We start from the raw sequence: 21,210 nt of genomic DNA on the forward strand, positions 1-21,210 counted from the left end.
AACTAAAAATGGGCGGGAAAGCCACCAAAAGTTGAAAACAGGCGGGAAAGCTCCCAAACCATTGATTGCGTGCCTTAGCCTCGCCGGTACCAACGTGAAGACAACGAAATCTTCGGACAACCGAAAACCCTAGCACACTGCCGCGGTGCATGGAATTTCATACATGTGATAGAGACGAACACCACCTAAAAGTGCCACACGGAATTTCATGCATAAATTAAGGAGGCATGCCACAAGAAAGGCACATGAAATGATAGGTTTTTTCTGTCCCCGGCCAAAAGAAAAGTATGTGACGATGCGCCGGCTTGGCACGAATAAGAGCATCTCCAGCCGTCACCCCGACGAGGCCCCCGGCAGCCCTTTTTTTTCATCCGGACGACGAAAAATAGCCCAGCCGCGTTCCCGGTTCCTTGTTTTCGCCCGTTGGGATTTCATCCATCAGGCGAGCCCATGTCATCCCCGCCCCCGGGAGCGCTCGGGGAGTCCGGACGAAACAAAAGCGCGGGAACCGTCGAGAAAACTTCCCGCGCGGCTAGTGGCCCCGACTTGTCAGCGAGAAAGGCCGATCGTCATCCTCATGTCATCGTCTTCCGCGCGCTGTAAAGCCTCGCCGCCGGTCAGTCTTCCCCGAACGCGTCGCTTCCACGCGGCGAGTAATTGCCGTCGCCTCGAATTCACGCACGGTTTCCTCTATTTATCGCGGAAGTGCCGCGTCTGGCCGCATTCACCACTCCCGTCTCTCCCCAAACTTCTCTCCCCAATGTCCCCAATCTCCTCGAGCGAGCAATGGCGGGCTACGGCGATGGTGCGGTGAACAATGGCTTCGGCCGGCGGTCTCTGCACCAATGGGAGGGGAGGCTGCTGCACATGGCAGGCTACCCGGCGCCGCCGGACTTCCGCGCGCCCGGAGGCTGGCGCCCGAGCGCGGGGGGCGTCCCGATCCCACCGCCGCCAATGGGACGCGACGTCCTCGACGCCGAGATCAACGCGGTGCTCGTCACCCTCAGTGACGAGCAGCATGCCGAGCCGCGCTTCTTCCCCGACAATACGACGCGTGGACCGACTTCTTTTGGTGAAGGTACGAGCGAGAACTCGCCGCCTAGGACGGCCCCCCTCCTCCCACGCGTAACAACGCCGCCGGCCGCCGCCGCTGGTGGAGCGAGCCTAGCCGCACCCTCGAGAACGTGCTCGCGCACATCGAGAGCGACAACTACCCCGTACTGGGGATGCTGCCGCTGACTGTGCCGCTGGGGATACTACCCCGTACGGAAGCTCATGGATGCCATGATGGATAGAACCGTCGTCGTCGTCTGGGTCGGCGTCGAGGTCGGCATCGCGCTCCTGCGGGTCGGCTCCTCCAGCAGCGACGCCGAGGGCCGTCAAGAAGGAGTCGATGTCGCCACCACCGACAATAGGGCGCAGCAGCGGCGCCATTGTCATTCGCGAGGGGGGGGGTCCCGTCGATGTCTCCATCGCGCGGCCGCAAGAGGAAGACGGCCAAGAGTAAGCCAGGCGGGCTGAGGATGCGGCGATCCGCGAGGCCATCGCGAGGTTGCTGAAAGACCTCGTCCCCGCCGACAACACCCTCCCGATGGACGCGGCGCTCGCCTGGTCAAGGCAGGATTGGGAGAGGGAGGAGGCGGAGCAGCAAAGGCGTCTGCTGGTCATGGCGGCCGCGTGGCGCGGCGCTGCCCGCGCCTCACCCACCACACCCACCGCACCCGTGTCGCTGATCAAGCTGGAGGAGAGCAGCGAGGATGAGTGGTATCGGCACGGAGATGCCGGCCAGAGCAGCTAGCAGGCGCCGCCGCCCGAGGACGCTGGCGACTCCAGCGACGACGATGGCGATGACTACACGGCGTTCTACCGCCATTTCGGCATCTAGAACACCGTCATTTTAATTAGTTTATATTCCCTCAATGTAGGACTAAGGGACAACTTAAAATAATTAAAATAACACATTAACAAAAAATTCAATTATTTGAATTACCAATAAATATTTAAAGTCCATCCAAAACCATTATTCATGTCAAATGATTAGAAGCTGGACGATCTGGCAGTGGCGATTGGTCAGTCTGACGTGCAGTAGTACTCGGAGACAGATCTATGGTCAACAGACACCACTACCACTCCACGGCAAGTATATGCTGGAGGACCTCCGAAAGAGAGGGTGATTGACGTAGCAAGAGAAACATAATTCTAGAATATCTGGAAGATTATCCGGGAAACCATCGACTCTGGCTAGTTGTATGTCATATGTAGACTAACCTTAAATTTTTTTCCTTCTTTCGATATTTCTAAGTCATTTTTTTCTTCTATAAATAAAAATTTATAAATGATATGAAAATAGTCTCGATGAATTTGTTCTTTTACTTTCGATAAACAGCTAGTACATTATGCACATAGACAAGTTAGGGACGTAATCTACCTCGAAACACTACAATAGTAATATAGCAACCAAACGATACAACGAGCGTGTTGGGGCCACAAGCCCACAACACAAGCAAGCCCAAAAGAAAGGACACCGGCTGATCGACGAAAACGAAGATGACCCGCATCGCTTTGCTCTCTGGAGAATTTCCACCACGCTCCTAGCACTCCGAAGCATTGCGTACCAAGAAGGAAAGTGACGATGATGCCAATCCTGTGAGACTGATCCTAGGGTTTTCCCTTGTACGCAAGAGGGAGTGGAGAAGAGGAACACCCAACATCCTTAAGGTCTAAGGTGCAAGATCTAAGTTTTTTTTGCGGGTAAAGATAAGGTGCATCACCGATGGACGTATATACTTTTCACATACGAGTGATTGTAGGAGGAGGCCACCATGTTGACGTTACTTAATTAGTGCATAGTTGCATACCTGATGGATTTGTGCCGAGGTAGTACATGCCATGTCGGCGCCAACCGTAGTGGCAGCGAGGTGTTGGAATTCGCCGCGGATGACAGCGCCGTCGTGCCTCACTTTACCGTGGAATCAGACAGTTTCCAGATGGGGCAGTTGAGAGTAAGTGCAAGATCTAAGCTGCATCACCGATGGACGAATCCCGAGCCAACGGGTCGGCAGCCACTCCGACGGGGTGTGAAGTAACAACGTCAGACCGTGCTGATCGATGGTCGTCTCGTCCCAGACTTCCAGGCGGAGACGCAGCGACGACATGTCTCTGCATATATGCCAACTTTGATAGCTTCTCGTGGTGTTGTATCGGGACAACAAATCGATATCAACAATTATATTGGACTAGCTTATAAATGAGCTTATTAGCGAAGCTGCACCACAACCACGGTACGGTGATGAGCGGATGGCACCGCCGCCTGTCCACCCCCGACGGCGGTGACAACCTCGTCCGGTGATGCCGCCTCTACACCCCTCGACGGCACCGTGATCCACGCCACCATCAACGTCATACGCTTTCTCCGTTGCCCGGTCTACCATGTCCACCATGGCGAGTACATACCCGTCGAGCTGTCGGCCTTCCTCATGAACCCCGCCTTTTGCTTCGGCTCTGTTGGAGTCGCCGGCGGGGATGGCAACGTAGGTCCAGGGTCTGGTGACTGGTGCCGTTCTGGGCAACGAAGGGGCCAATGGGGCTGACAGTGGGAGATTCAGCCTGCCGCAAGAAGCGACAAGCAACTTGATAACAGCGAGGATCGGGTTTCTGAGCACGAGCATGGCGAGCTTGATCTGCTCGACGTGCTATGCCACGGCCATATGTCGTATGAAAAGTACTCCCAGTTGACGGACGCTGATGCTGCCACTCCGTCTGCGTCCTTCGCCGCATCATTGTCAGCGAACTCATCGTGGAGCCGGTTGCACTCGGCCAATAGCATCGTTGGTCGATGTAGAGGAAGAGACCATGTGTATGCATGTCTGGGATTTATCTGCTTGGCATGCGACTTTATCTGCTCGGCATGCCGTGCCTTATCCATATGCTCGGAGGGAGGCCACAATAACCGCTGTAGAACATGTTTTGGGCATGATTTTTTTCGGCCAGTGCCAAACCAATTGAACCGCCTAACCAATCCGCACCAGCATGTGAGATCATGTCATATATTTACGGTGTAGACCAGACCAACCCAACTAAAACATGTGGCAACGGCCTGGTTTGAGAAACCAGCCCAAACCGGCAGAAACCGGGAATGCCCCGGGTTACAGGCAACGCTTCCCATCCAGGTCACTCTCTTCAGCACCTCTTGGAGTGGGCACCAGAACCTTCGGCCCTCCACAAAGAGGTCCATGATGGAAGACTTCAACAGCTCGGGCAAGGACTCCTAGGGCGACTCCCTCTTCCGTGAAGCCATCCTCCATGGTGAACTTTAAACAATGTTTGCAATATGAGGACATGCAGTATGTACTGGGATGCTCTTATTAGTGGCGGAGCGTGCAACAATTCTAAGACTGGGCCGGTCAGCAAAATAGGCTTAAGCAATACACATGGTGACTTTTTATTATTATTGGTGGGCCAGAATAATACCAGTGATACCCAAATGGAAGGGTGGGCCACGGCCAAGGTTGTCAACCTGTAGCGCCACCACTGTAGCTAAGGGAATATTAGGGTTGCAAAGCCACGGCTCGCATGTCGCGATACAGTGTGTTCTAGCTTCTCATACTTTCTTTATTAATGTAGAATGAGGCTTCTAGTTCACTTTATATGAATCTATTAATTTTTACAGGCATGTCATGTCCTACCCTAGGGAATATATACGGTACATCGGTACCACACTGATACTTTTTCCTAGCTTGATCCATGTACGCATAAAGATGAACATTTGGGTTAATGATGCGAACACCGCATGGTGAGCCAAACTCTTGTCGATCATCCAGCTGCAAGATAAGGATCACTAACCTAAAATATGCACACACGTGCTCTAGGTAAGACACATGCAGTGTAAGAGGCAAAACTTCCTCCAATGATTGAGCTAGCTCCACATATCAAGTATCTTATCAACGGGCCTGCATGCATGCCCTCCTTTATAGCTTTGTGTACTAGTATTTGGCCCAATCGAGAGTTTGGAGAACATAAACTATGGGCAGAACATGAAGGCCCATTTAAGAATCCGTAGCCCATTACCAAAATCCCGAAATTTTAAGGCCATGGCAACCTTTAGTCCCACATTGCTAAGGGAAGAAATTTTTGAGCAACTTATAAGCGTGAGCTTTTGTTGACATCTAAAATGGTAGAAACACACCTAGTGCTGCACCCCACATCCAGCCATATAGCGCGTGCGCTCGCGTGAATATTCGCGACTTAAGACTTTGGACGCTTGGCGACGGCGCCGCTAGCCTAGCAAATAAAATCAAATTTTTTCTAAAACAATTTGTCAGTTCATTGGACGTAGACTTTTTCTAAAACAATTTCCTCACGTTATTATTTCTTTCTTCCAGTTCATTGTACGTAGACGCCACGCTAGGGAAGCTTTGCTATGATTGTTAGTTCGTAGCATACTCACGCTATTGAAACACAATGTTTATCCCCTCCATGCGGAAGGAGATAAAGACTAAGTTTTGATCTTTTTCTAAACGCTAATCTTGATCTAAAAAAATATTTCGGTTTAAGTTATGATTATAGAGAACACACACCACGCGAGCATCACTTGTTTTGATAGCTACAGCAAAATGAACTAGGGATCGGGAGTGCCGCATCCTCTTGGACTTGGTGGTGTGGGAGATTGAGCATGAAGTATGTGCGCGCGTTAAGACGCAAAGTGCGTGTGGATTTGTACGGAGGTGCTCCGTTGGAGTTAGGATCAACATAGGGTGGTGGTGCAGGTTGCTTTCTATCCATATGAACGGCAGAGCCCCTGCTTTGTCCCCCAAAAAGCTTAATTTCATATATTTCCTCAAATCCTATATCTCTTGTTAAGGGACCAAACTGTCTTCCTTTCAAATCAATTTAAACAATAATGGTGCACTGAAGGCACAGAAGTGGCACGACTAATGTCAAGATAATTGCATACTCTAAGTGCGATTGAGAGAATAATATTAGCGCTTAAAATCCTATCTGCAAGCTGTGGGGTCAGCGAACTTAAGATAAAATAAATTAACTGTAGTTTTCAAATTCTATGTATTAGTCTCCAGGAGTTAAAAGTACTGACACCACAAATACTGGGCACAAAAGCATGTTATATTTTTCATGGATGTGTTGACCATCATGCACAGGAGTACGAGGCAAATAACAAGAATGGAAAACATATATGTCTTTGTGGGCCAAAAGGAAGTGTAAACAAGGCTAGACAGTAGTTACAGTTGAACAGAAAATAATAAGATGATTGTATACCCACCCAATCAACGGAGTCTCTATACTCATGGAAAAAGGTAACTTCATGTGATCCGCCAAAGCATGGAATCTTAATGTGCTTCCCAGTGTAAAACGCCTTTGCGTAATTTTTATCAGAGGAGCCATTTAGGTATCTTGGCATTACAACCATGACACGGTGACCACGAGCAGCAAGAGCGATTGGCAGTGAACCACAAACATCTCCTAGCCCCCCTGACTTTGCATAAGGAGCAGCTTCGCCAGTTACGAACACGATGCTGCGTGTAACTTTAGCTGGGGTTTGCTCCTTTGCATCCATGATCTCAGAATCCTGCTCACTTACAACAACAACTGTTCTGTCGACAGAGTCCTCGTCGATCCCTGCTTGCAAAGTGGAACATATATGTAAGATATTGTTGAAGACCAGAGTGAGAGCACAGGTATTAGCAGAACATGATTAACTAGCAGATGATCGTACACTTTAAACATTCTAATTTGTGAACAACAGTTCAGCAATAATAAGATCGGTGCAACCTACATTCCGTTCTCAGCTAGATGATAAATCCAGTCTGTCTAATAATTAAAAGAATAAACAGTAAGCAGCAGGCAATGAAAGAATCCAACAGAGGGTGAGCTTGGTGTAGTGATCGAGCAAAGCACCTATGGTCCCAACTTCCCAGATGCCCATGTGACTGACTAGGTGCATATGGGCCTCCCATGGAGAAGAGAATTCACCGGAAACAAGGCTTCCGAGACTACTCAAGAGTGAAGGCTCATCCTAGTAATACGGAAGCAGTGCATTGTCAGGAATAACGAAACGGTGCTCATTTCCACTACCACTTGAGTAAAATTAGTTTAGTGCTGAGAATATACTGTTGGGATGGCAAACAGAGCTTGGCTCTGGTGGTTAGGTCCCTTGTGGTGGAACCAGCCCACCCAGGTTCAAGTCCTAGACTTGACATGGGTGTTTGCATTTATCTGGATTTATTCCAGAATTTACCGGCGCTATGCTTTCAGTGGTAGGTGACGTGCCCGTCAACAACGAGGCGCCAGTGGTGACTTCGTCAACCTCAAGATATGCCGGCTCAGTCCCTCGGAGGTGCTCATAGGGGTAGGGTGTGCGTGCGTGCGTTCATAGGGGTGTTTGTACGTGCGTGTTTGTGAGCGTCTGCGTTGTACTGTGTTCTCAAAAAATATACTGTTGGGATGACTGCTGAACATCAGGATCCTGTTAAAGATTTCTCAAATGACTCGCATTGCACGAAGTAAATCAATCGTAGTATTACCACGGAAAAGACAAATTCGTCAATTCTACTCCAGTCCCGACATCTGATCTGTGCACCTGGCTAGTCTCTTGACTCTTCTTCCTACTACTACTAAATTATTAGGATAATCTCAGTGATTCTATGTCTGCTGGGGCCCAACCATGTGCGCTAGCCCCGAGACCTGGGCGGTGCGCCGCTTTCACATCGACACGCCACCCCAATCATCTCGCGATCCGATAAAATGTCCTGGGAAAATAAATCTATCGCTGTTGTGCCGGCATCGCTCACGTTTTCTACGGTGCTGGTGAACCTGTACGTTTGATGAATGAATAGCAGCCATTCCTCAGCGCCAAAAAAGGAAAAAATAGCGGCCATTCCCGACGGAGTTGATCCTACTGAATATTCGTCCGGAATAAAATTGACGGAAACTGCGCACGGTTTGGGCACACGAAATTGCGTGATCTGAGGATGAACCGCGTGCGTACCTTCGAGCTGGAGGTCGGGTTCGAGGTCCCCGACGCCGGCGTCCGGCACGGTGGGCGGCGCGAGGAGGCCGGGCACGAGCGGTGGAGCCAGCTGCTGGGCGGGGGAATGCAGGGGGCGCGACGCGGGGCCCTCCCTGCTGAGCTCGGCGACGCAGCGCCTGCGCACGAGCTGGAGGAGGCGCGGGCGGGCGTGGCAGGCCCTGGCCCTGGCCCTGGCCGGATCGGCGCGGCGGCGCGGGGCCGCGGCGGCGGAGGGCGCGAGGCACGCGGCGCCGACGCCCGGCGTCGCCATGGAGTGGGGCGCAAGGAGGAGACTGAGACGGAGACGCGGCCGGTGGAGTGGATCGCCCCGGACGATGCCGGGAAGGACTGGGTCTGTCCTCTCCTCGTGCGATGGGCGGTGGTGCGGCGGTGCGCGGTTCCCGGGGCGGGGTTTAACTAGGCGGGCAGCAAAAGCGGATCGGGGTTTGCGACTTTGCTTGGCCTGCTGCTGGCTCGCCGGTGCCAGGCTGCGCTCACGAACGGGCGGAGTGCGCTGTGTGCCTCACCCGTGTGATGTGGAGTGGAGTGGAGTGGGGGTGACGGACGGACGAAATCGCAGCGGTTTCCAGTGGCTGTGTGCGGTCCATGGCGTATCTAGCCAGCCAGGGGTGGCTCGCTCATGCGCATGCCGTGATTTTTTTTTTTCTTGTTTGCGTGGCCTAAGAAAAATGCATGCTCCACGTTTTCATGAGCAAATGTGCATCTGCTTCTTTTTTGTTTTGAGTTACTGACGTGGCGTGGCCGACATGCACACTGCTGTCCCCGAGGCAAGCTGGACCGTCCAAAATTGTCAAAAGTATAATTTGGTTTTTATTGGGGCCGTGCTAAGCGACCCCGAGACTCGTTGTCCGACCGGCCACCTCTTCTAGTCCTAGGATCCACCTTCCTAGCCACCTTCCAACCCTTCTTCGTTGCAATAACGTAAACGACCATGTGATCGCAGCAGCACGAGACAAAAAAACCGATGCAAGCTTCGCACTCTCACGCGGAGGGGAGGGCGACGAAGGTGGGGATGCGTAATGCAACGGCGCACCATGCATCAGGCGACGACACTAGGGATGGAGCACATTCACAGATCCTTCCTCCCCCCTCCACCACTGGTCATCCTCACCACCTGAGACCCCCCCCCCGCCCTCATTGTTGCTTCGAGCCCTGCTTCAAATCCTGGTCCACACCGGCGACATGCCTCCATTTCAGCGAGCGGCGGAGAATCCCTCAAATGCCGATGAAGAAGCCGGAGATGAAATCTCTTCGCAACTTGGTGTGCCTTTTTTTGGTATGGTATGTTGGTATTCAATAATCTTTACCTAGACAAAACAAGTCTACAACGGTTATTCCTTCCGTACGCATTGGAAACACCAAATAGTCGAGCATGTGGTGCTCCAAAAGATACAATTCGGAACTTGGTTTTCGAGTGCGTGTGCATACTGGAAAACCCGCTGATGGAGCACAAGGTTCGCGAAGCAAAACAAGCATTGCTGCCAATGGATGGTATGCTGCACTTGATATGAGTGGTTTCGGTTCACATAAATCAAAGGACACAAGACAACAAAACAAGGTGGTGATACATGATTACAAGGCTCACATGCTGGTTGGAAACGAGATGGTGCGTGGAATGTCGCGGTTTTCAAAGAGGAGAACATACACACCCAATGATGAAACGGATTAGTGGGCACAAATACTACATATTACATATTTACATAGGAATGCAACATAGGACTTTCAGTTCCTACAAACCCTGCACAATAAAAACATTAGTTCAACTCAGATAATATGCATAGCCCTATGTTGCATTTCTGAAACCAGATCAATAAAGAGTTTTACAAGTCATTCATCTTTTTGGTACTTTTCCTCCAACCTCTACACATTACTACACAGGAATTTTTCCAAAACATAGAGCACCAGGGGAAACACATCTAAACATATCAGTAGTGCTAAAACCCAGCTCACTAATCGAGGAATGTCAACAAATTCGCAATGCCTAGGCAAGACCTAAAACCCATCACCATCTCCAACCATCATCAGTGCATTTGCTTTCAAGGTCCTCGCTAGGTCCGCAGTTGTGATCTTTAGAGGCTCCTCAGCACCACGATTCTGGTTTAGGACACACACCTCCAGCTTAGTTCTTGCTTTCCTCTCAGGGGTCAACCAGGTTCCGACCACAATAGCAGAGGTGGAGCCCGAGCAAAAGCCTCCAATTGGCTCACTATTGCCATCAACCTTCCTTTTTCTTCCCCTTTGAGCAGAACACTCCATTGAGCAAGGGTGTAAGACACCTTCCTCCACAGTACCTGCATACCCACCCAAAGTGTTTGATTGAACACCATATCTTGCCAAAATAATTCTTAGAATAGCAGCATTAACCATGTAGTCAATAGGTTCTTCTTCCTGTTATTCCATAAGTCAGAAATATCAACTAGAATTTAGGATGGGGAGTTAATACTCAACACCCTCTTGATACCAACCACATATTGGAAGCAACAACACAATGAAAAAATAGATGTTGACAAGTTTCAATTTCATTGTAGAAGACATAGGTAAAGTCATCTACTCGTTGTCTTTTGACCAAATTATCTCTAGTGAGGATCCTGTTTTGTATCATCAACCATAAGAAGAAATGTATTTGTGGGGGAACTTTCACACTCCATACAGAATTCACATCAACAGGTAAACTTCCTCTAAAATTGATAACATCATACGTGGATTTTGTAGGGCTCGTAGCATAGAAAAAAAAAATTCCTACTGCGAGAACGAATAAACCAAGATCCAATCCAGGAGAAAAGCCAAGATCTAATCTACTAGATGGTAGCAACGAGATCAGATCTACATACCCTTGTAGATCACTAAGCGTTAACAAGGTTGTACTCATGGTTGATGTAGTCGATCACTTGCCGCTCTCAAGAGCGAGAAGAAGATCCCTCTGGTGCTGCAATCGGGCAGCACCTCCACACTCGGTCACACGTACGATGTTGATGACGACGTCCTTCTCCCCGTTCCAGCATGCAACGGAAGTAGTAGATCCTCATCGAAACCCCGACAGCACGATGGCGTGGTGGCGGTGGTGGTGGAGAAATCATGCAAGGCTTCACCGTAGCCGTGCAAGAGGGAGGTGGAGGAAGGGGCGGCTAGGGTTTGGGGAGAGGAGGCTTGGGCTGCGACTTGTGCAACTCTTGGGGCTCCCCTTGCCCTCCTTTTATAGGTGGAAAAGGCCCTTGGGTCGTCCAAGACCTGTCCCCAAAATTTGGGAGAGTTCCGGTAGGTTTTTGTCAGCCGAAACCTACTAGAATTAGGACTATTTTGCCAAATCCGAATTTGCTTAGAAGAAAACTCCTTAACCATTAAGGAAAACATGGATACACCTATTATGGAACCCTCCAGACTTTCTTAGACGGCCAGGGTCATCCCGGACACTTCCGAAACCTTCCATAATATTTCGGACCCTTCTGGTCTTTCTAGAACCTTCTAGAAGCTTCGGTCAAAGCACCAAACTTTTTCCGAACCCCGGAAAATGACTTCCTATGTATGAATCTTATTCTCCGGACCATTCCGAACATCCTTGTGATGTCCTGGATCCCATCCGAGACTCCCAACAACATTCAAGATCCATACCATATTTCATATGTACTTAAACGATATCAATCCTTAAGTGTGTCACCCTACAGTTCACGAATGATGCAGACATGATCGAGACACCTCTCCGACCAATAACTAATAGCGGGACCTGGAGATCCATAATGGCTCCTACATATTCAACGATGACTTCGTGATCGAGATAACCATGTGCATTCGTTACCGATTCCCTTTATCGCCGATATTTCACTTATCCGAGATTCGATAATCGGTATCACTATACCTAGTTCAATCTCGTTCCTGATAAGTGCTCTTTAGTCGTACTGTGATATGATATCTCTTGTGACCCCGTCACATTCTTGCAAGCTAATTAGATATCATTTCACCGAGAGGCCCCAGAGAATATCTATCCGTTATTTGGATGGACAAATCCCACTCTTGATCCATGAGCTTCAACTCCCACTTTCAGATTACCCAATGCCACCTTTGTAACCACCCAGTTACGAAGTGGTATTTAATATCATCAAAGTATTCTTTCGGTGTTAGTGATTAACACGATCTCATGGTCGAAGGATTTAGGTTACAATGCATTTGATAGCTACAGCAAAATGAACTTCAATGACTTGATATTATTGCTATGCTTACTATGGGTGTGTGTCCATCATATCATTCTTGTTATTAACAACATCCAATGTTCATGATCAGGAAACCTTGATCATCAATTAATCAACAAGTCAGTTAAACGAGAGGCTTAATAGGGACTCCGGTTTGTTTGCAAAACACACATGCATTAATGTTTCCTGTTAATGCAATTATAGCATGAGATATAAACATCTATCATAAACATTAAGATATAATAACAACCACTTTATTATTGCCTCTCGGGCATATCTCCAACAGATTTAACATTGTAAACCCCATTAGCATCCACATCCAGATGAGGGCATTATTTTCCTCAATAATTAAGATGAATGGTATGTGCAATTTGAAAAATATCGTACCACTGGAGCATTAGTCTATGATCAAAACATCTCCTAAAGGTTACTTTTAAACTCTCTCCATCTGAGAGATCATCATAAGTTTGAGTATGTTCATTCACCAGGTAATAAATATCCCAATACTGGATGGCTAAACTACAAGTACCAATCCAGAGGTCCTCCTGGAAATTTACTTCCCTACCATTTCCCAGTTTCCACTAATAACCCATTTTAGTAGCTTTGGCAGCTCATACCACACCTTTCCAAAATGGGGAAGCACCAGTGGTAGAGCAAGAAAAAATATTAGGGCTATTCACCCTATACTTATATTCTATAATTTGTTTCCAAATTTTATTCTCATCCAAATTCTATCTTTTCACCTAGGTAGTTAGTAGGCAAAGATTCATTTCTGCTAAATCAGGAATGCCAAGTCCCTCATACTCCTTCTTTTAGGTGGTAGGCCCTAATTAGCCAAATGGTATTTTTGATGGCCCTCATAATCATCTCATAAGCAATGAGCCATGTGGGAGTTAATCAGAAAAATAGTCATTTAGAGAATTTAATAACAGTTAGGAGATATAAAGGAATGCTGGCTAAAACATTTCTAACCAGCTTCAATTTGGCAAACCAGCTCCAATTTGGCAGCATGGTTGAGAAGTTTTCCTCTCCAACCAGAGGCTTTTTTCAACACTTTATGTCTTCTTTATGATGGAAATGGCACTCCTAAATATTGCAGAGGAAACTTCCCCAGCTTGCAGCTCAACGTTTTTGCAAAAATCTGAGCATCTCCATCCCCAATATTGATGGGGCCCATGTCACATTTACGGAAGTTTATGCGTGTACCAGAAATTTGTTCAAAGCACAGTATCCATTTAAAATTGATTGCATAATTAATTAACATTATTCTCCAACAAAAAAAGAGTGTCAGCTACATACTAATGATTCCAGAATTATTCATAGTTCGCATTAATCCAGCAATCCGCCTAGTGGCAACAACTTAGGGATGGGGTCACCCTGTCGAACCCCCTGCTGCATAGGACGAAATTACTATTTTCATCATTTAATCTAACCCCTATGGAAACATTTTGTAATAAACTTCTAACAATAAACACCCACTTTGGACTAAAGCCCCTATTTTTCATCATTTGAACCAGTAATTATCTATCCACCTTATCATATGAGTTCTCGTAATCCAGTTTAAAGATAAACCCATACTGTTCATTTTGCACAACATCAGATAATTTCATGAGCACACACAACACATTTCTAAATGTACCTGCCTTTAATAAACGATGTTTGGTTAAATAAGTTTTTCACTCACCACATCCAATCTATTTGTTGCATGCTTGGAAAAGATTTTAAAACTAAAATTGGTTAGTGCAATAGGTCTGGACTTGTGTATAATTACGGTAGAAGGGAAAAAGTTCCCCTTTTTTCCAATCATTTAGCATAGCCACCAAATCAGTCTTAGTAAGCTCCCAAAATTGTTGATAGAAAATAAAAGAGAAACCATCTGGCCCAAGAGCTCCCTCGGCATAAGAACCAAAAACATCATCTTTAACTTGTTATACATTTGTATGTTCTACACGTAAGGATCACAGTGCACTAGTAAAAGAATTAGGGATCGGGAGTGCCGCATCCTCTTGGACTTGGTGGCGTGGGAGATTGAGCATGAAGTATGTGCGCGCGTTAAGACTAACGCAAAGTGCATGTGGATTAGAGTTCAAGTTTGTACGGAGGTAGAAAAAAATCAGTCACATGATCACATTAATTGCACTCAAGTGGTAGCTATTTGCACTGGTCGTTGACGAAGGCCTCAGACCTGACGATCCTGTCCATGAGCCTCCCCAGCCTCTCGGCGCCAGGCCCAGGCCTGAGCACCCAATCGTCGACACCGGCGGCCGCGGCGCTGCAGTTACCGCTTTGGCCGCACCACCCGCCCGGCACGAACATCCCGGCGGTGGCGTTCTTCCCGCGGCCTAGCAGGAGCTCGGCGTCAATGGCGTCTAGCAGGGGGTCGTCGCGCCCGATCTTGCGCGCGAAGGGCGCGTTGCTGCTCACCATGCGGCCCTTGTCGGCGAGGCGGAGATTGAGCGGGTGCTGCCCCGCCGGTTTGCCCCACTGGATGTAGTGCAGGTCGTGGTTGGCGACGGTGGGCACGAAGCGCGGCGTGTTGCAGAGCAGGGTCTGGAAGTAGAACTCCGGGGAGGAGACGAAGTTGGTGTAGTACATGAGGAGCGTCCTCGGCAGGTTGGACTCCCACCCCCACACCACGTACTCCAGGAAGTCCCGCGTCAGCGCCATCCACGCCGACCCCGTGTACAGCTTGAACGCCGTCGGCAGCTCCCGCCGCTGCGTCACTGTGAAGATGTCCTGCTTCGTCGACATGTACAGCCCTGGGTCCACAATCAGAGGCCTCCCCCGCACGTTCCTGCGTGGGTCGATCATCACGCGGGATTAGGTCGATCAATTAATATACTCCTCCGACCTATATTACATGGTGCTAAAATAAAGGTATCTACAGCTAAAATATATCTATATTAATATCAAGTAATATAAACCAAAAATAGTATAATAAAAACAGCTATGGGGTAGAAAATAGTACTCACGCCTTCCAGCCCAGTCGGCTGGTATGCTCCATGAAGCTGACGTTCCTCGGCAGCGTCGAGAATACGTGCAGGATATCTGTGCATCGACACACGCAGCTTGAATAGTCAGTGTAAACAAACCAAATCAATTAATAATAATTAAGGATGCGGCTAATTTTTGGTTGACCTGGAATGGAAGTCAATTTCAGTGAGATTTCATCGAAATGCAGTGAATTTCAGTGATTTCGATATACACCAAAATAATACGTTGGCCAAAATAATTCACTAATTTCAGTAATACACATGACTAAAATATTTCTGAAACCGAAATTTAAAACCAAGCCTGGAACTAACTTTGTTAACAATTCTCGATGCACCAGTAGAATATTCGGCAGCTACTGCAGTCTTCGTGTCGAACCCCTAGGGCCGGTGGGGGGTTACTAATTGTATTTTTAATTCAAGTATAATTGGGAATATATGTGTAACACTCATGCGGAATTGCACGCCTATATAAAATTCTCATATGCAGAAATTGCAATGCAAATCTAATAGCGGTGCAGTGGACCTAGAACTAATTTAACTTTTGGTTAACTTAGAACTATGAAAAGGGATTAATTAAAACTAGCGAAAAGCGACATGTCAACTTACTACGTTTACATATGACAAATCATTATTTAGACATATCATGGCGAGAGTATTCGAGCAAGCTAAAATACATGGGTGTGACTATTTATCAGTCGACTGAGAACTAACTTTTTTTCATCAGATGATATTATCAAAGTTCAGTCGCAACTCATATTGCAACTCATGATTAGAACAAATCACAATGCAAATCGAATGGTGTAAGATTTGACCAAGCACGAACTTAGTTCTCAGCTAAATGAGAACTAGCAAATCTGAAAATATTTGTTGAACATGCGCGTATAAATTGTAGGAAGTATGCATGCATTGTACGGTATACGTACCGTCCTGTGTCATGAGCGGGTAGTCGGAAGCGGAGAGGTTGATGAACCAGTCCCAATCGCGGCTCCGGTGGAGGAGCATGGCGCAGGCATGCAGGGTGTTGGCCACCATGGTCGGGCCGCGGTAAGTCACCATGTTGGAGCGCCGGATCACCTCGACATTGCCGACCCGCTGGAAGACCGTGCTGTTGTCCACCCTCACCGCCAGCTCCAGCCGGTCCTCCACGCTGGATTCGAGGTCCAGGTGTACCACGTACAGGTTCCGCGGGTGGTAGAGCGCGTGCAGCACCCGCCACAGCCGGTCCAGGTCGCCCTTGGACCCGGAGATCAGGTAGGCTAGCCGCGGCATGTCGGCACCGGGGGGAGGCGTCGGCGGCGCGGCAAAGCTTGCGCGGGTGGCCGAGACGAAGGTGTAGAAGGAGGCCGAGATGGGGTTCATCGACAGCGAAGACGACACTGCGAGAAGCGTGGCGGCGATGAACAGGAACACGGTGACGGCGGCCGAGATCACCCACCTGCCATTGACCAGCGACGTCGTCACGTCGCTGCCGCCACGCCGGAGCTTGATCGACGGCGACTGGTGCTCGTCCCGGTCGTTGGACTCCATGTCGCCTATTAGTCGAAGAAGATGAGAATCATGTCATGGCGAACAAGGCACTGGGCAGTATTTCGCGATCTATAGTGCGGAGAAGAGGATTAATAAAGTATATCTCCAGTGGCGCGCGCTGCCGGCAAAGTGGCAACGACCCTGCTAACACGGCCATAACCTCCATTTTTCTTCTTCTTGGCGACGTGAGTAAACGGCCTCCCTTCTCTGTACGCGCACATAGCACCCATCCTTGGTATGCTCCCGTTGCTTGCATCCCTGGCATCCTCGAAAAAGACATACGGAGTATATTCTTGATGTATGTGCGCGTCTAGTTCTTATACTGTCCCTTAGTGCCATCTGGTAGCATCAAGATTTGTGCTTCGTTTAATGGAAAACAACATTTTTTTGGGAATTATCGAGCTTCATTAATCAAGACAATCCTTTGACAGGATGTCAGCTAGAAAAGATGGTGTATAGTTCTCCCACAAACACCTTCTTCTTAAACTACTAGCTTTCCTAGCACAACAATGAGCAGCCTCATTGGCAAGTCTACCAACAAACAATAATTTAAAGCTCGCAAAAACCCCTCTAAGCTCCATGATTTCCTGAGGGACACCGGCAATAATTTGCCACCACTCGGATCTTCAATTAGTTTGATGACCTCTTGTGCGTCAGTTTCTATCTCGACATCTTGGAATCCACGTCCAATAGCTAGTCGTATGCCATCTCTAATAGCTAGCGCTTTCATGATGAGCGGACTAGCCTTATTCTCATAGCACAACGCTTGCGTCCTGTTAAGAGCTCCTGTGAAATCATGGACCACAAGCTCTGTCGCGCCAGCACCCTCAATTTCAACAAAACTTGCATCAACGTTGATTTTCTGGGTACCTGGACTCGGCATCTAATGAAAAACAACCTTGAGTCACCTCATTTTGTCATCTATCAGTCCATTACATTCTTCAGTAGCAAACCCCCTGCTAGGTCGATATTCACTATGTCACGTCTTAGAAACTGCAACACTTTGGTGCTAGCATTTGTGCAAATCGCCAACAAAAGCATGTTTAAGCGGCACATTTTTTGTTAAGAGCCGTTAATCGTGCTGCAATTCACGGCAGTATGCAAAATTGCCGCTAATGGTGCACTGATTGACGGGAGTCCACGAAAGTGCCGACAATTCTTTGAACTATTAACGGAACCGCCGGAAAACTGGAACTATAGGGGGCATTTTGTAAGAGTGTCGGCGCTTTACACAGAGGTACTGTCTTGCCTGCAAATGTTGTATAATTTTCAATAACACCTCAGAATATTTAAGTTACGCATATTAGCCCCTCACCACACGGGCACAAAATCGAAACTGTGTCGTCTCATTTCCTCTAATCTCCACACACAAAAAAGCAACTCCCGTGATCCCGTCCGCTCCCGAGCCTCTTCTCCACAAAAGAGTTATGAAGATACCTGTCTAGGTTAAGTTAAAAGGGTAACCTTGCTAACATTGTTGATCTCATGCATGTTAAAAGTCGGGCTACGGTTGCCCATAGAAAGAGGAACGAGACAAAAGATGGCCCTTCTTCACTCTAATCAAGCATACACGGTTATGAGCCCATGCGGCCAAACTATATTCTAGCACTCTCTGTGATCCATGAGGTGTAAACACTGAAACTAAAAACACTGTAATAAAGAAAGCTATGTGTCTCCGTAAGATCCCCGAGGCTGGGGTTTTCTCCCCATTAAAAAAAAAGCAATCCAAAATACTAGCGACATGCTACATCATCTGTCTATTACTTGGATATAATGCTCTTGCTTGATTGGTATGCATCGTATCAGCCGTACCGAGTTAGAATCTTTTGCCTCGTTTTCAAAAATAGAAATGGTACCCACGTCTCAAAAATGTAAGTCCCTCAAAGTTGGGACGAGACGAGATGGTGGCTATCTATACAAGGTGTGAGTATTTTTTCCAGGAGGGAATTTGAAAGGAGCAACCATGATTCCCGTTTGAAGAACCAACTAGTGGTTGATTGGTTAAAAGGGTAGTGGTACCCCAGCTCACCAGAGTTTAAACCCTAGATTTGATATTTGGGTGTCTCATAAATGTGAAATATTTTTCAGTATGAGGCGACGTTCCCGTTGACAGCGAGACGTTTCTTAGAGGTACTTATAGAGGGGAAGTATGTGTGCGTGCTTTCATAGGGATAAGTATGTGTAGTATTTATTGGCGTATGCGTCTGTACTGTATTTTGAAAAAAAAATTGATTCCGTACGCGCACGTACAACTCGTCCCTGCTCCCTTTACACGCTATGCTCTCTCTCACGCGCGCGCGCTCATTTTTCACGAGAAGACTTTCTTTTTTACGTGTTCACAAGAAAACTTGTTTCGTCAATGATCTCGATCACTACGCTTTCTTTCTCTAACTGAAGGAAGCCCATCTCTTTCTCTGTCTTCGCGTGGCAACTTCAGATGAGATATTCTAATCTTCCAAATTATCGTCAACGATTTCAGTTCGTTACTTTCTCTAGCCGAAGGAACTGATTCGGGTATATAATATACGAGTGCATGTGAAATTTACGGAAATAAGGCAAAAACAATTATTCGGTCTGTGAATCATTACAGTCCATCAACCAGTACATACAGGCTAGAACTCAGCCGATAAACACTTTTCGGCGTGTCTTTTGTTGTATTATGATCCAAATTCATATACTAAAGGGAGGCTAACTTCTGACGAGCGGAGCGAGGCCCGTCGCCTATATATACATCTTGTAAGCCGCCGGCTAGGGTTCATCAGATTATAAGATAACCCACGGTGTTTGTAAACACCTCCCGATATAGTGAAGTTTTGCTGGCTGGCGCCCGTGGTTTTTTCCCTTCTGTGTTGGAAGGGGTTTTCCACGTTAAATCTTGTGTTCCCTGCGTGTGTTCTTGTTTCGTTCTTCGTTATTTGTTTGTCGCTTTTATAACATCTTTTTCTGTGTACCGTACCAGAAACACGGGGTAAAATTAAAGGATTCACTAGTCTATAACGGTTCTTTTAAGGCTTCTGGTCATATATGGGAGGCTTTTTTTTCATGTGGGATGTGGAAGTTCTCTTACGCTCGAAAAATAAGATCTTTATTAATTTGGGAACGTACACGGCTACGCTGCCCATCATTAATTTGGTGCGTAGAACGTGGAAGCGAGGCCGTCAGTGATGCGACACCGCGCAGGAGACGAAGCAGACAGGGTCCTAGCCAGACGGGCTCGAGGCAGAAGGAGTGGTCACGCGGGACATCCTCGATGCATTTCGTTCCTAAATTTGAGCAGTGTTCGTGTCTCCACGGATAGCCTGAACATTTTACATCAGGCCGCTGGGCTTGAGTGCACACCCATTTATCGACACCGCATAGGCAAACGAGCTAGCCATACAAACTTACGGCCACACTTAGAGCGTGTCTAACAGACCTCCTATTTTTCTGCCCCGTAAAACGTGAGTAAAGAGTCCTGTATTTACTTTTCACCGGCCAAAAAACTCGTCCGAGTTAGCAGACCCCGTAGAATATTCTACAGAATATTCTGTTTTACGGGGTGGGGATACGGGGTCTGCTAGCTCGGACGAGTTTCCAACCCCTCAAAACAGGGTTTTTGACAAATTGGATATTAGAACCAATACAACATTCACATTGAATAAAAGTTTTAAATCACACAATAATTATTATAATTATTACAATAATATTTTTCGGAACAACAAATGTTCTAATGGAAGAATCAAACAAATAACAAATATTCCCGCAATCAAACAATCAAGATAACTGTTTCACACATATAAGAATAGAAAATGAATGTAAAAACTCATTGGCCATGCAACTGCCAGTGGTGATCAATCAGATCTTGGGTGAGCTGCTGATGAGTCTCGACATCTTCAATGTTGCGATGCGCTGCAAGAAAAGCTTCAATCCGATCAGGGTTCCGCTGGGGCTGCACTCGGGTGCCAACATTGTCGTAGAAACATGGCAAGTTCAACCCTCTCTCATCTTCAATGATCATGTTGTGAAGAATCACATAACATGTCATGATTTCAACAAGAGTTTCCTTGTCCCAAAACCTTGCAGGACCACGGACAATGGAAAACCTTGCTTGCAAAACACCAAAAGCTCTCTCAATGTCCTTGCGGCATCCCTCTTGATTTCTGGTGAAGCAAGCTTCTTTTCTAGTCAAAGGCTTGTCCATTTTCTCTTTAATGGCCTTGACAAGAGTTGCATAGTTAGAGTAAATACCATCTGTGAGATAGTACCCCATGGTGTACTCATTATTCATAACTTTGTAGTTACAAGTTGGAGTTTCACCCTTAACTAGTCTTGCAAATAAAGGGGATCTATTCAAGACGTTGATGTTTTCTGAAATAGTCTAATAGTCTGCTGGTATACCGTATGCAATCACCCTCATGGCAGCTGATATTTTATGAAATGGGCTAAATCCCATGACATGGGCACATTTCCTCCTTTGCTTGAA

The 21,210-nt window shown here is 47.4% G+C and overlaps 1 protein-coding gene across 1 annotated transcript; it reads right to left on the bottom strand.

The window, feature by feature from the left end:
• Nucleotides 1–14,379: 14,379 nt before the first annotated feature.
• LOC124705376 (beta-glucuronosyltransferase GlcAT14A-like) lies at nt 14,380–16,748 on the bottom strand. The gene is made up of 3 exons (XM_047237109.1): nt 16,145–16,748; nt 15,201–15,276; nt 14,380–15,022 (listed from the first exon to the last, which is right to left on the bottom strand). Exons 1-3 carry the CDS (start codon nt 16,746–16,748, stop codon nt 14,380–14,382), a joined length of 1,323 nt encoding a protein of 440 aa, XP_047093065.1.
• Between the last annotated feature and the right edge of the window lie 4,462 nt (nt 16,749–21,210).

The sequence above is a fragment of the Lolium rigidum genome, chromosome 1, assembly GCF_022539505.1.
Source record: "Lolium rigidum isolate FL_2022 chromosome 1, APGP_CSIRO_Lrig_0.1, whole genome shotgun sequence".
NCBI lineage: Eukaryota > Viridiplantae > Streptophyta > Magnoliopsida > Poales > Poaceae > Lolium > Lolium rigidum.

Coding starts and splice junctions, on each gene's coding strand:
- LOC124705376 (XM_047237109.1), bottom strand. CDS start 16,748: ATGGAGTCCAACGACCGGGACGAGCACCAGTCGCCGTCGATCAAGCTC. Junction 15,277..16,144: donor CCCGCTCATGACACAGGACG/GTACGTATACCG, acceptor GTCGATGCACAG/ATATCCTGCACGTATTCTCG. Junction 15,023..15,200: donor AGCCGACTGGGCTGGAAGGC/GTGAGTACTATT, acceptor CGACCCACGCAG/GAACGTGCGGGGGAGGCCTC.